We start from the raw sequence: 16,833 nt of genomic DNA, 5'->3' as shown, positions 1-16,833 counted from the left end.
ACATACCCATGTAAAATGGACCCCTAGTAAAAACACTTTTTCAGACTTTTGCCTAAAATCACCCCAGTCCGAAACAGAATATAAAAAAGTAACCCCCTGTGTGAGAATGGAGTCTTCTAGCGGCAACTTCAGTTAAAATGGAACAGTTTATTAACACGTCCACTCAAATATGGACTCTTGCTTAGTCATCCCCTTCCAAAATATATATTTTTTTAAATCCACCACCCCCGTGCGAGAATTGAGTCTTCTATTGGTCTTCGAAAAATTAGCCAATCCCGCACGATAATGGACTGTTCCGGCATCTTCCCCATGTAAATTGGACCAGACCTAATGATAGATTTTGCTTAATGTCCCTAGTCATGACCCCCTAGCCTTTACCGAAAGGGGAAAGGTTAAGTTTTTGGTCTGCATAAATTATTCAAATGAGGGCATCTTTACTATTACTCACAATCTGTTGTATTCACCTTTCCTAAATAGCTACTGACACCTCTAACACGACCCCCTAGCATTAATCGAAAGGCAAATATTATGTTTCTGTCTGCATACATTATTCAAATGAGGGCATCTTTACTATTACGCACATTCCGTTGTATTCACATTTTCTAAAAGATACCCACACCTCTAATATGACCCATAGCCTTTACCGAAAGGCAAATATTAAGTTTCTGTCTGAATAAATTATGAAAATGAGGACATCTTTACTACTACGCCTATAGCGTTGTATTCACTTTCTGAAAGACACCCACACCTCTAATATGACCCCCTAGTATTTACAGAAAGGCAAATATTAAGTTTCTGTCTGCATAAATTATTTAAATGAGGGTACCTTTACTATTCCGCACATTCTGTTGTAATCACCTTTCCTAAAGCTAATTACACCTCTAATATGACCCCCAGCATTAACCGAAAGGCAAATATTGAGTTTCTGTCTGCATAAATTATGCAAATGAGGACATCTTTACTATTACGCATATTGCATTGTATTCACCTTTTCTGAAAGACACCCACACCTCTAATATGACCCCTAGTATTTACAGAAAGGCAAATATTAAGTTTCTGTCTGCATAAATTATGCAAATGAGGGTACCTTTACTATTCCGCACATTCTGTTGTAATCACCTTTCCTAAAGCTAGTTACACCTCTAATGTGACCCCCAGCATTAACCGAAAGGCAAATATTAAGTTTCTGTCTGCATAAATTATGCAAATGAGGGCATATTAACTATTACGCACATTGCATTGTATTCACCTTTCCTAAATAGCTACTGACACCTCTAACACGACCCCCCAGCATTAATCGAAAGGCAAATATTAAGTTTCTGTCTGCATACATTATTCAAATGAGGGCATCTTTACTATTACGCACATTCCGTTGTATTCACATTTTCTAAAAGATACCCACACCTCTAATATGACCCCATAGCCTTTACCGAAAGGCAAATATTAAGTTTCTGTCTGAATAAATTATGAAAATGAGGACATCTTTACTACTACGCCTATAGCGTTGTATTCACCTTTTCTGAAAGATACCCACACCTCTAATATGACCCCCTAGTATTTACAGAAAGGCAAATATTAAGTTTCTGTCTGCATAAATTATGAAAATGAGGGTACCTTTACTATTCCGCACATTCTGTTGTAATCACCTTTCCTAAAGCTAATTACACCTCTAATATGACCCCCCAGCATTAACCGAAAGGCAAATATTAAGTTTCTGTCTGCACAGATTATGCAAATGAGGACATCTTTACTATTACACATATTGCATTGTATTCACCTTTTCTGAAAGACACCCACACCTCTAATATGACCCCCTAGTATTTACCGAAAGACAAATGTTAAGTTTCTGTCTGAATAAATCATGCAAATGAGGGCATCTTTACTATTACGCACATCCCGTTGTATTCAACTTTCCTAAATAGCTACTGACACCTCTAACATGACCCCCTAGCATTAATCGAAAGGCAAATATTATGTTTCTGTCTGCATAAATTATGCAAATGAGGGCATCTTTTCTATTACGCACATTCCGTTGTATTCACATTTTCTAAAAGAAACCCACACCTCTAATATGACCCCCTAGCCTTTACCGAAAGGCAAATATTAAGTTTCTGTCTTAATAAATTATGAAAATGAGGACATCTTTACTACTAAGCCTATAGCGTTGTATTCACCTTTTCTGAAAGACACCCACACCTCTAATATGACCCCCTAGTATTTACAGAAAGGCAAATATTAAGTTTCTGTCTGCATAAATTATTTAAATGAGGGTACCTTTACTATTCCGCACATTCTGTTGTAATTACCTTTCCTAAAGCTAATTACACCTCTAATATGACCCCCCAGCATTAACCGAAAGGCAAATATTGAGTTTCTGTTTGCATAAATTATGCAAATGAAGACATCTTTACTATTACGCATATTGCATTGTATTCACCTTTTCTGAAAGACACCCACACCTCTAATATGACCCCTAGTATTTACAGAAAGGCAAATATTAAGTTTCTGTCTGCATAAATTATTTAAATGAGGGTACCTTTACTATTCCGCACATTCTGTTGTAATCACCGTTCCTAAAGCTAGTTACACCTCTAATATGACCACCAGCATTAACCGAAAGGCAAATATTAAGTTTCTGTCTGCATAAATTATGCAAATGAGGGCATCTTTACTATTACGCACATTGCATTGTATTCACCTTTCCTAAATAGCTACTGACACCTCTAACACGACCCCCTAGCATTAATCGAAAGGCAAATATTAAGTTTCTGTCTGCATACATTATTCAAATGAGGGCATCTTTACTATTACGCACATTCCGTTGTATTCACATTTTCTAAAAGATACCCACACCTCTAATATGACCCCATAGCCTTTACCGAAAGGCAAATATTAAGTTTCTGTCTGAATAAATTATGAAAATGAGGACATCTTTACTACTACGCCTATAGCGTTGTATTCACCTTTTCTGAAAGATACCCACACCTCTAATATGACCCCCTAGTATTTACAGAAAGGCAAATATTAAGTTTCTGTCTGCATAGATTATGAAAATGAGGGTACCTTTACTATTCCGCACATTCTGTTGTAATCACCTTTCCTAAAGCTAATTACACCTCTAATATGACCCCCCAGCATTAACCGAAAGGCAAATATTAAGTTTCTGTCTGCACAGATTATGCAAATGAGGACATCTTTACTATAACGCATATTGCATTGTATTCACCTTTTCTGAAAGACACCCACACCTCTAATATGACCCCCTAGTATTTACCGAAAGACAAATATTAAGTTTCTGTCTGAATAAATTATGCAAATGAGGGCATCTTTACTATTACGCACATCCCGTTGTATTCAACTTTCCTAAATAGCTACTGACACCTCTAACATGACCCCCTAGCATTAATCGAAAGGCAAATATTAAGTTTCTGTCTGCATAAATTATGCAAATGAGGGCATCTTTACTATTACGCACATTCCGTTGTATTCACATTTTCTAAAAGAAACCCACACCTCTAATATGACCCCCTAGCCTTTACCGAAAGGCAAATATTAAGTTTCTGTCTGAATAAATTATGAAAATGAGGACATCTTTACTATTACGCCTATAGCGTTGTATTCACCTTTTCTGAAAGATACCCACACCTCTAATATGACCCCCTAGTATTTACAGAAAGGCAAATATTAAGTTTCTGTCTGAATAAATTATGCAAATGAGGGCATCTTTACTATTCCACACATTTCGTTGTATTCACCTTTCCTAAAGCTGCTTACACCTCTAATATGACCCCCTAGCATTAACCGAAAGGCAAATATTAAGTTTCTGTCTGCATAAATTATTTAAATGAGGGCATCTTTACAATTACGCACATTTCGTTGTATTCTCCTTTTCTAAAAGATACCCACACCTCCAATATGACCCCATAGTATTTACAAAAAGACAAATATTAAGTTTCTGTCTGCATAAACATTTAAATGAGGGCATCTTTACTATTACGCACATCCGTTGGTGAGTTTGCTGGACTTTCTATTCAAGTCAACCTCAGTGCCAAACTCTGTTTGCACACTGGTCACGACAGACCTATCTAAAGCCTTCGACAGGATAGATCACCCTACGGCAATCAGATGTATGCTAGACCTTGGAGTTCGCCCAGCCCTGATACCATGGATTAGCAGCTTCATCACGGACCGTCGACAAAGAGTCTGCTACCAAGGCAAAAGCTCGGACTGGCTGTACCTCACTTGTGGCGTTGCACAAGGCACGATACTTGGACCTATAATTTTCTTATCAGTGATCGACAGTGCACTGCGTGACGTCATCAACCGCTGGAAGTATGTTGACGACATGAACCTTGCCCTGACAAGAACCATCCGTCAACAACGACTCCTACAACCAACACTGAACAACTTGAACAACTGGACTGACGACCACAAAATGAGAATGAATCCAAAAAAATGTAAAGCTATGCAAATTTGTTTCTCCAAGTCCCCACCTCATCCGGAACCACTCAGTATTAATGGACAACCCCTGCTGTATGTATCACATTTCAAAGTACTCGGCCTAACTGTACAAGACGACTTGAAATGGGAACTACAGGTTAATAGCATGGTATCATCCGCCAACAAGAAACTGTTCCTGCTTCGCCGCCTCAAGCGTTTTGGCGTGTCCGTCCCAGACCTTAAGTCAGTCTACGCGTCGTACGTGAGACCTGCACTCGAGTATGCGGCACCGGCATGGCACTCTTCACTGACAAGCGAACAGTCAGCAAAACTCGAGAGAATCCAAAAAAGAGCATGCAGGGTCATCCTCGGAACACTATACATAGGCTACACCTCTGCCCTGTCCACACTAGAACTAGACACCCTGGCTGACCGTCGGACCTCCATCTGTACCACCTTTGCCCACTCACTTCTACGATCGGACTTCCGCGACTGGCTCCCTCCATCCCGACAACACATCACAGGACGTACAACGCGCAGTTCCTCGAAACTAGACATTCCACTGTGCCGAACAAATAGACACAAAAACTCTCCCATACCATATCTTGTACAACTATTGAACACCTGACTAGACCATTGAACTCGATATTATCGATATTATCTTACATGTACGCAATTACGCTCTATATTGATGTTTTTAACAGACGAGTATGAAGAATTCATGTGAATACGCATACGAGAAAAAATGACATCTAGTGATAAAATGATACGTTTGTGTTTTGAAAGATAAGTTTTAATGTTATGGACCGAAAATGGAGCCAACATGTAAATACAACAAAATTCAGGCTTGTTTGAGCCTGCAGGCTGTGTGAATAAAGATCAATTCAATTCAATTCAAATCCCGTTGTATTCACCTTTCCTGAAAGATACCCACACCTCTAATATGACCCCCTAGTATTTACAGAAAGGCAAATATTAAGTTTCTGTCTGAATAAATTATGAAAATGAGGGTACCTTTACTATTCCGCACATTCTGTTGTAATCACCTTTCCTAAAGCTAATTACACCTCTAATATGACCCCCCAGCATTAACCGAAAGGCAAATGTTAAGTTTCTGTCTGCATAGATTATGCAAATGAGGACATCTTTACTATTACGAATATTGCATTGTATTCACCTTTTCTGAAAGACACCCACACCTCTAATATGACCCCATAGTATTTCCCGAAAGACAAATATTAAGTTTCTGTCTGCATAAATTATGCAAATGAGGGCATCTTTACTATTACGCACATTCCGTTGTATTCACATTTTCTAAAAGAAACCCACACCTCTAATATGACCCCCTAGCCTTTACCGAAAGGCAAATATTAAGTTTCTGTCTGAATAAATTATGAAAATGAGGAAATATTTACTATTACGCCTATAGCGTTGTATTCACCTTTTCTGAAAGATACCCACACCTCTAATATGACCCCCTAGCCTTTACAGAAAGGCAAATATTAAGTTTCTGTCTGCATAAATTATTCAAATGAGGGCATGTTTACTATTACGCACATTTCGTTGTATTCTCCTTTTCTAAAAGATACCCACACCTCTAATATGACCCCATAGTATTAACAGAAAGACAAATATTAAGTTTCTGTCTGCATAAATATTTAAATGAGGGCATCTTTACTATTACGCACATTCCGTTGTATTCACATTTTCTAAAAGATACCCACACCTCTAATATGACCCCCTAGCATTAACCGAAAGGCAAATATTAAGTTTTTGTCTGAATAAATTATGCAAATCAGGACATATTTACTATCTCGCCTATTGCGTTGTATTCTCCTTTTCTAAAAGATACCCACACCTCTAATATGACCCCCTAGCTTTTACTGAAAGGCAAATATTAAGTTTCTGTCTGCATAAATTTTGCAAATGAGGGCACCTTTACTATTACGCATATTGAGTTGTGTTCACTTTTTCTGAAAGATACCCACACCTCTAATATGACCCCCTAGCATTAACCGAAAGGCAAATATTAAGTTTCTGTCTGAATAAATTATGCAAATGAGGACATATTTACTATTTCGCCTATTGCGTTGTATTCACCTTTTCTAAAAGATACCCACACCTCTAACATGACCCCCTAGCTTTTACCGAAAGGCAAATATTAAGTTTCTGTCTGAATAAATTATTCCAATGAGGGCATCTTCATTATTTCGGTATTCACATTTTCTAAAAGATACCCACACCTCTTATATGACCCCCTAGCCTTTACCAAAAGAGAGAAATATTAAGTTTCTGTCTGCATGAATTATTCAAATGAGGGCATCTTTACTATTACGCATATTCCGTTGTATTCACCTGATAAAGAGCGACTTGTCTTTACTTTTGTGTGTTTTGGTGTCTTTTAAATCATGCTTCTACGTATATTTTATTCTATTGCAACTATGAAAATAAGGTAAGTCTCACACAAATATGATTTTGGTCGCTGTACGTTCGCTTAGCGATCGCCGTCTAGTAGAAATAAGGCATCAACGAAATCCAAAATGTCGGGGGAAATATTGGTAATACGCGTCTGGGACATGTCCGCCCGTCAGGAAATTATGAGGATGCCATCCATTTAATCAAATCAACACTGCCTAAGCCAGAATGTCACGAAACAGCCCCGGTGTCTGACACACTCTGCTACTAGGAAATATCAATTATTTGGCCTTGGCATATGTTTGCTGCCAACCCCCACCTCCCACCCCCATACTTCCTGAAGAAACGTTATACCCATCACGTCCGGCTGCCGAGTGTAATGGAGTGTCTGGGTTCATCCACAGGTCCTCCCCAAAGCTGCACCTGGCTTCACGGAGGTATAAACAATTTGAAGTTAGAACCATTGAATTCCCCTCGGGCCAAGGAGAGTCAACCATATGATGGAGCGATATATATCTACTGTAATGGTGCAAATGTGGTGTGCACACACAACAAGTTTGTATTTTAACAAGGCTAGATAGTTACGAAGGAATGGCCCAACCCACGTGGCCTTGGGACTTGTGCCAAGTCGTCGACGTCGTATAAGAAGAGATTTATAGAAGAATAATCATGTCGCAAATTATCCGACGTAAGTCTATGTGGTATCAGGTCAAAGAGGCTATTGATACCAATCAGTCTCTAACGGTACAGATTGGCAGGTTTCAACTTCTTAGTGTGACTGTCCCTGCCATGATGAAGTGCTCTGCCGTTTACATATTCCCATGGTGCAACAGTGTACATGTGTGTTGTAGTAAGTGGCTAGTGCAGCTAGGCTCGTTTTTCGACTAGTCAAGGCCGCCTGGTCACTGAACCTTGAACTATATGCACATGCTGTGCAACTTTCCCATAACCCCTGAGGTCAGCTTTATCAACTCTGGAGTTTCAAGTCTGCAAACAATATAACTCAAGGGACCGGCTGGGATGGTGTGTGAAGAAAGGTTTTGATTGGATATTTGCAACGTGGTATCGTTAAAAAAAGCGACGATTGGCTGTTGAGATACCTGACAATACCATATTCGGAGCAAGGAAGTGATGATACAGGAGATTAACACGTCCCTCTCCTAATTCACATGCATCGGCTCCGTCGTCAATACCAGTCTTTACTTGGACAACGGGGGGGGGGGGGAGAAACTGCGCGGTCACTCCCGTCTCAACAATCGCAACTCCAAACTGTATATCAAGACGATGATGGTACATTCGTATAGTGTACGAAGCATTTCACGCCAGGTGCACCTGCCGTATCCAGTGGAAGGAAAAAGTGACACCGAAGTGCTGCCTCCCAACACGACTTCGCTGGCTTGGCCACGTCCTTAGGACGGAGTGTGCTCGAATCCCCAAACACCAACCTTTGGAGGAAAAACAAACAGTGGACGGCTACGTATACTGCTGGGGTTTCAAGACGCAACAGGACTTCAATACGAAGTAAGTTGGAATCACCGATCCAGCTGGAGATGAACACAGTCAAATAAAATAAGGACTGAGAAGCAGACAACCTCGTCCAGTCAGAGCTCACAAGCCGCCTTGTCACCGACTGATCCTCGACCTTCCCGGCCCAGCCATGATGACTCAGCCCAGAAGGCATCAAGCAGTACAAATTTAGCGGACACAACCATTCTACTCTCATGACCAGGGTAAGTCAACTTCAACATTAAACTGACAGTTTGATTATTTGTAGGGGATGTGGAGATGTAGGTGTAAGTTTCAATGCGCGGAATCAGAGTAAGGTGTGGGGGTGTTTCTGCTTCTGTCAATAAAGGTTTCTACTTCTGTCAAGAAAACAAGTATTTGTAAGGGTGACTGCTCTTTTTCCCTAGATGCCAGGGATGACATATTGGAGGTGTAAATAGCTTAGACAAGGGTAAATACAACAGTATATGCATTATTGTAATTAGGTCCTCATTTCCATAATATATGGTAAAACGTATTTTTTTCTTACAATAAATGCTACGGATGTCATATTGGATGTTTAGGTATAGTACTTAAGGCGCAATACCTGAGTGACGTGTGAGGGGTGTTTCAATTCTTCTCCTGACAAAAAAGCTTCTACTTCTGTAAAAAAAAAAACTATTTGTAGGGTGACTGCTCTATTTTAATCACTATAAGTATAAATGCTAGGGATGACATATTGAGGGTGTAGATATCTTTAGGATAGGTATAAACAACAAAATGTGCATTATCATCATTAGCTCCCTATCTGCATAATATATGGAGAAACTTTTTCTACAATAAATGCTACGGATGTCACATTTTTAGCCTTATTTGCATAATTCATGCAGAAACGTCACATTTCCCATACGATTAACGCTACTGATGTCATATAAGAGATGAAGTTAGGTAAATGCAATGCAATGTGTCTTATGCTTCTGCCGGGACCTTATTTGCATAACTAATGCAGAAGTTTCATATTTCCCTTAAAGATAAATGCTATCGTTGGCATACTGGAGGGGTAGCTAGCTTTAGCACAAACTTCATATTTCTTTTGTGGTCAATGGTAGGGATTTCCTAACAGAGATGTGGGCAGCTTAAGAACATGTTGAAACAACGAAATGTGTTGTGCTAATGTGGAACTTATTTGCATAAATGACTCAATGCAAAAACTTTCGTGGTCGATGGTAGGAATTTCCGAATAGAGATGTAGGCAGCTTTAGAGCATGTGAATACAATGAAATCTGTCTATATAATGCTAATGTGGACATTATTTGCGTTATCAATGCAATAACGTCATATTTCTTTTGAGGTCAATGGTAGCGATTTTCTATTGGAGATATAAGTAGCTTTTAAAAAAGAGAATACAACAGAATGTGTGCTACGCTAATGTTGGCCTCATTTGCATAATTCATGCAGAAACTTCACATTCCCCATACGGTAAACGCTACTGATGTCATATAAGAAAAGAAGTAAATTAAAGTGTCTTATGCTTCTGTCGGTACCTTATTTGCATAATTGGTGCAGAAGTCTAATATTTCCCTAAAGATACATGCTATGGATGTCATACTGGAGGGGTCGGTAGCTTTAGGAAATGTGGACATTGTTTTCATAATCAATACAAAAACTTCATATTTCCTTTGTGGCCAATGCAAATTACATTAAAATAACATTACTAACCCGCTGCTTTGAAAGGTCAATGCCAAGATTGCAATAGTTTTGATATTCCAATAGGTTAGAGTGTTCAGGTTGATATGTGTGTACGTTCTTTCTCGATCCCTGCACAGACCACCGGTAAGAGCCATGACTACAATGTGTCCCTGGCACCCGTTACCCACTAGGGAGGAACAAGCTGGCCATACCTCACACAGACTTATATCGCAGCAGGGGAAGTCGCCGGAGACCTTTCACTGGGAGCCAGTGAGACGAGCTTTATCCCCGAGGGAACCGGAAAGGACATGTGCCTTGCAACGTTGGGACCGATTCAACGTCCCCTGAAGGAGGAAGGCCACGTAGGGGATATGCCAGACCAGGATGAGAGCCGTGTGCAGCCAGATGAATGCGAGTGTTACAACCAGAGAAAACCTGACACGATTTAGAGAATTCACGGACTGACGTACACATGTTGTCCACGTTATTAGATTTAAAAGAATACATATTGTCTATTCTATTGTGTATTTTAGTAGTGGCTGATTTTGCATGTATATCAAAGAACATACACGTTAGGTATTTAACCTCGCCAATGACAGTTCGAATCAAACCCGATGTATGAATGCTGGCCGGCCCCATACAAATATATATGCAAGTTGCAGTAACATTTCACACTGTCACACCATACCAAACTTGGAACGATAACTGTAAATTAGCATGTTATTTTGTGCGATAATCATTATCCTTTGATGGTTATTCGTTTGTTGAAGTGAAGTTCAACAGGGAGATAAAGTAACCAATGTTGTGTGGGCATACAGTTGTTAAGCTGTCTATGAGGTAAGACAGAATATGAAGACAAAGGGATTTTTAAGGTAAGAAAGTTCGGTTCCGGAGAGCAATAGAAAACTTCACTTAGGACCGAAGGTAGCCAGCATAATGAAGTTACAGTCAGTCTGCGTTAGAACGTTAATAGTCTGCCTGCTCAATGTGCGGGAACCCTTGTCTCTGAGTCATTTCTTTACCCTTGACGTAGACGTCTGAAAATCAGCATCTAAAAGAAATTGTATTTATAGATTGGTCACTCTTCATTGTAAGAAGGAAAAGATTATCAGAAACATCGACAAACAGCTGTTGCATTCAACATCCAAATGGTGTAATGTAACACCATAAAGGTAACACAAACAGCTGTTACATTTCAACTCTCAAAAATCTAATTTGAAAAATCTGCATTGTATACAAATTCAAGAGCGACTTTGTTAAATTCAGAAAATTATCCCGCCATCCCACCATTAAACAGACTAATCATTCATTGCTGTTGTTGTGGCTGTCGTCCTTTGTATCCGACAAGTCCACAGCAACACGCTCATAACATTCCATTATATAACAGACTAATCATTCATTGTTGTTGTGGCTTGCGTCCCTCTCCGAAAACGACAAGTCCACAGCAACACGCTCATAACATTTCAAAATCAAACCATCAAAACCACCATTCCATCATATAACTGACTAATCCTTCATTGTTGTTGTGGCTGTCGTCCTTTGTATCCGACAAGTCCATAGCAACACGCTCATAACATCATAAACATGTCAAAATCAAAACATCAAAACCACCATTCCATTATATAACAGACTAATCATTCATTGTTGTTGTGGCTTGCGTCCCTCTCCGAAAACGATAAGTCCACAGCAACACGCTCATAACATTTCAAAATCAAAACATCAAACCACCATTCCATTATATAACAGACTAATCCTTCATTGTTGTTGTGGCCGTCGTCCTTTGTATCCGACAAGTCCACAGCAACACGCTCATAACATCATAAACATGTCAAAATCAAAACATCAAAACCACCATTCCATTATAAAACCGACTTATCATTCATTGTTGTTGTGGCTTGCGTCCCTCTCCGAAAACGACAAGTCCACGGCAACACGCTCATAACATTTCAAAATCAAAACATCAAACCACCATTCCATTATATAACAGACTAATCGCCTTCATTGTTGTTGTGGCTGTCGTCCTTTGTATCCGACAAGTCCACAGCAACACGCTCATAACATCATAAACATGTCAAAATCAAAACATCCAAACAACATACAAAACCACCATTCCACCATATAACAGACTAATAATTCATTGTTGTTATGGCTGTCGTCCTTTGTATCCGACAAGTCCACGACAATATCAAAACATCAAAACCACCATTACACCACAAAACAGACTAATCCTTCATTGTTGTTGTTGTGGCTGTCGTCCCTATAAGACCTCAGCAACACGCTCATCACATTCCACATAAAAAAAATCATCATAACACAACATAGGCTTTGCTATCGCAGACCTGTAATGACGGCACCACTTCCCATCATACACCACTCACAGAATGAGATTCAAAATGGCCGCGCCCAAAGACCACATAATGAGATTCAAAATGGCCGCACCAAAGACCACGTGATCAGAATCCTACGAAAACACCACTTCCCATCATGCACCACTCACATAATGAGATTCAAGATGGCCGCGCCCATAGACCACGTGACCAAAATCGTACGAAAACAATACAGGTTTGGCTACCGCAAACTTACCGCAAACCTGTAACAATAACACACAAAGACAGAAAGCTACACAGACAGATACACAAACACTCCAAACTAAATCTTCATTTCTTCATGGTGATAAATATAACCTCCATGACATTTCATGGAGGTAACAATGCAATATGAAACAAAGGAGCAATCAAAGCATATAATTTTTCTAGTGCAAGAATTCTAGTTTCACCCGCCTTTCGGCACCTAAACAAGATTTATATCCTCTATGTAATAGATAGCTGATGGTATTGGCCTCGACATCTGGATATAACAGCAGTCCCGCCCACCGAGGGGTTTCTAGTCTCCCCGAGAGCTATCTAATTTAGCCCATGGTATACTTCCCCGAAGCTTCCCTAGTCAGCAGCTCTACTAAATGTTACTTTATTTTGTCCTGAAAGTCCAGAAATCTCTCTTTTTGCTGGACATGCTGACAAACAAGTAACAGCTGCAAGGCAAGCACAGACAAGGTCTGTAAAACATATGGGGAGAGTCCCAAATCCGAGCAGGGATTGGTCAGAATAGGTCACATGGTTATATCACCCACAGTTTTTCTATATCACCCACAGTTTTTCTATAGCACCCACAGCATGATGTCACTCACACTTTTCTGATATCCCACACTATGTGGATATAACCACAGAAAATGGGGGCTTCCCATTGGCTGAGGGGAGGTAGCCATGGGCTAAAGCCGGTATAACCGCCCTTCGACGTAACACATCAGCTTTTCAAGCAAACGGTGCGGTAAGATATTGCACACAGGTGGTATAAATTGCTTCTCCAACTCACATGAACAGTTGACACGTGACATCATTCATGACGTCAGTGTTTACTGGCGTTGCAGGGAAGGTCTGAGGCAGGTGTTGTTGTTGCCGTTGTTGTTGCCGTTGCCGCTGCCTCGAATTTCTGTACTTCACACCCTTCAAAAGCACCAATTGCAATCACCAGACAAAGAGTAAGAGTAATTCATTAAGTGCTTTCCTACCCCCGTGTAATTATACAAGATCGGATTACATATCATTAAGTGATCGTTACACTATCACCAATAATAATAGTTTATAAATAATTCAGTATGCCGATCAGACAAATTAAACTTTGCCTTTTTTATCACGATTACCATATACAGTAGAGAGGTGAAACTATATAAACTACGCACAAAAAGTTCGGAAACTTAACTTTGGTCGATCATATCTCCGTTGTTTCTTGATCAATTTCAATGATTTATATATCATTGAAAAGCTTTTGTGATTTTCTTTCCCATGATACTTAACTTATTATTGTTGTAAATTAATACAACGAGCACCAGACCTGCTTATGCGAGCGAGTCTCATAAAAAAAGTGCCCAAATTACCCTACTAATGTAAAACGCTCAATTCAGTATTTTGTCCTCTGCTGGTAGCACGTGGCTTTTGTACGAGGGTGATGTGAAACTTGAACCAACAAAACAGATTAATATGAAAGCCAAGGGTAGTCTTCATCCAAAAAAAAATGCGTAAAGGAGCCTCAGTTATGATGAGGGTGGCACTGACTACACAGCCAGGCACATCCTCCTCATGCTTGTCACCAGTTTTGGTACGCGGCCCCTGGCTATTCTTCCACAAGGAGTCGTCGCAGGTCGACCAGTGTTGTTCTGTTGATCACAACTGCATGCACAGCTCGCCCAAGCTGATCAGTGATCACAGAGTCTGAGACTGTGTTCAATTGTTGTTGAGATCTGGGCTGCAGGAGGGCCATTCTATCCTCTGTATTCCTGCATAGGTACTGGAGGTGGTCTGAAATGACTCTCCGAGCAGACTCATTCTGTATGGACGTGCACTATCATCTTGCAGAATGGCACCCAGTCTCATAATCATATTGCAGAGATAAGGATCTTGGAAATGTGACTGGATGGAGAAAGGTGTCTCTATATCGACACATCGAAGTTGCGTTGTACTGCCTCACACTATAACACTGACCCCAACAAACAGTCAGTCTATCTGTGTAACAGTCAGCATAGGGTTCTCCTAGCCGCCCCAACACTTTAATTTACCCATCCAACAGTCGAAATAAACCTTCTCTTATCTGTAGCTGTGAACATAACATTCCACCACACACTGTTCCATTCACGATTTGGACGACACCACCACTAATGGGTTTGGCACTGCGCTATAGGTGTTTGACCTATTATGGAAATTTGGGCACTTTTTTTCTACAACCCACTCGCGTAAGCAGGCCTGGTGCTCGCTCCATCAGATTGCAATTATAATGAGTTGGGTATCATAGGAAAGGAAATTACACAGGCTTTCCAACGATACATAATACATTGAAATTGATAAAAAAACAATGGAAATATGATCAATCAAAGTAAAGGTTCCAAACTTTTTGTGCGTAGTTTAGTAGGTTATGCTGACATGATATCTGCCGGAGTAAGCAAGGATATGATGGCGATCACCGAGCAGCTGTTTTGGCATTGACGTTTTGAGCAACTTGATACCCCGCCAAACTACGATCTTTTCATGTTGTGTTTACATTAGTTACTGTGTTTGCATTAGTTACTGTACAACAAAGGGAAAACTTACCTGCTTAATCTTGGTACACGTAGTTTCTTGTCTGATTCTTGCCGTGTACAGTAAGCGGTGAATGAGTACAACTGTGCCCTGTACCCCCTCACACCGTGCCAGTGCGGTGTTGTACAGCGCACAGGCCTTAGTGAAACATGTCGTGTCTCCAGTTTCTCTTCCTCTTTTCAGGAACAGGTCGCCGAGACTTTTAAGAGCTTCTGCCTCTACCACATTGTCGTTGTTAACGATACCTTCAATCATAAACTTAGTGTATTCCATCAGCAATGTGTTCTTATTGTCGCCGGTAGCAAATTCTCGCTCCATGCGTAGCATTTTCTCTGCTACCTTGGCAAGCGAAGGCATTACCTTGACGTTTGTTTGCTGTTCGTTTTGGACAGAAGTTGCCTGTCGGAACGGTACTCTAAGTTTCTCTGCATACTGGCAACGATGTTGGAGACTTTGCCTCACATGTGTGTCCTCACATCGGAGAATTGCAGTTTTATACAACATCATGGCACTGTCAAACCTATCTGGGTTCTTGTCTAGTTTTCCCTTTTCTAAACTCACGTCTCCCAGACTTTTGAGCACTGGGCTTCCACCGATCTGTCCATCTCAGCCATGGCGTCTACCAGGGCACGGAGGTAGTCTGTCTCTGCACACGTTATTCCGTGTCTCTTGGCCTTAGCATCGACCTTGCACAGTTTGTGACAGATCCTCAACATCTTGGTGACTTTTAGTAGTTCAGCTTACAGACATTTGAACGTTAACAGCTTGGCAGACACCCGATCGCGAGAAAAATGACTAGTCCACTGACGACTTCCGGGTTTCGGTCAAAGTGACGCAACACTCCCGCCGTCCTTTGCGCAAAAACAAATTTCTTCAGAAGTAGAACACAAATCTGAACGGCGTGATTGGTCAACCAACATTTCTATTACTACTATGGGTATTAGCATAAGAAGATTTTTAATTTTGCTTCATCTCGTTTTCCTAAACACGCAAGGGGATTCGCAAAACCAAGTCACCGACATGGACTGGTATTGTTCCTTTCGCCGTCAAAGCGATGATTTCTGACTGAAACAAAACAGCAGTAAAAAGAAAATGCCAGATAATCATATACTAGCATATATTATGAGTACACAGAGACTTCACAGGCGGACACAAATCATTATTAAGAGGATTCAGTACCAGTGCAGAGCTCCACGTGCTCTGACTATCGCAATCCGGCATGATGCCAACCGTCATCTCCAGGTATGCCAGAAAATAACCAAGGAGATTCGCCCCCTTGAAGATATTGGTATAAATGCAATATCGAAAGCCTGCTCATATTTGATATTAGGTGCAAACCAAAAGTAAAACGCTACTTTGCTACAGGTAATTTAGATTTATCACATCGCTATTCCCTTCTTCATCATACTCAAACTTATATATTGAAGAAAGTGACTTGTCCAATGTCAAAGCAATTTTTGTTGTTGTCCTTGATTAACGTCTATTTCACCTGGTTCAGTTACGAGTCAATTGTCTCTAGGACCGTATTCATTTAACTCTTGGTGACTTGTGCTTGTGTGTTGCCGGGAAGTGTTTTATGGTCTTTTATACAGTGCCCGAGCCTGTGCGTTAAATACTAAATGAAAGAACCATGAAAGTCAACGCAATTCTACCTCGATTTCTAAATTTTAGACAC

General features: G+C 40.4%; 1 protein-coding gene and 1 long non-coding RNA gene across 2 annotated transcripts in view; one reads left to right on the top strand and one right to left on the bottom strand.

The window, feature by feature from the left end:
- LOC136446230 (uncharacterized) overlaps positions 1–16,205 on the bottom strand; it is a 117,394-nt gene extending 101,189 nt beyond the window's left edge. Inside the window, exons 1-2 of the mRNA XM_066444575.1 lie at positions 15,171–16,205; positions 13,402–13,532 (exon numbers count right to left, since the gene is read on the bottom strand). Of these exons, the coding sequence (XP_066300672.1) occupies positions 13,402–13,532; positions 15,171–15,665 (626 nt within the window). The 5' untranslated portion in view covers positions 15,666–16,205. The remainder of the gene's footprint in view (positions 1–13,401; positions 13,533–15,170) is intronic.
- Positions 8,093–11,025, top strand: LOC136445930 (uncharacterized). Its single transcript, XR_010757455.1, has 2 exons — positions 8,093–8,585; positions 10,167–11,025. It is a non-coding gene; the product is annotated as an uncharacterized lncRNA (long non-coding RNA).
- Positions 16,206–16,833: the final 628 nt, after the last annotated feature.

Source organism: Branchiostoma lanceolatum, chromosome 1 (assembly GCF_035083965.1).
Source record: "Branchiostoma lanceolatum isolate klBraLanc5 chromosome 1, klBraLanc5.hap2, whole genome shotgun sequence".
NCBI classification, from domain to species: Eukaryota; Metazoa; Chordata; class Leptocardii; order Amphioxiformes; family Branchiostomatidae; genus Branchiostoma; species Branchiostoma lanceolatum.
This window is presented reverse-complemented; position numbering and strand designations above follow the sequence as displayed.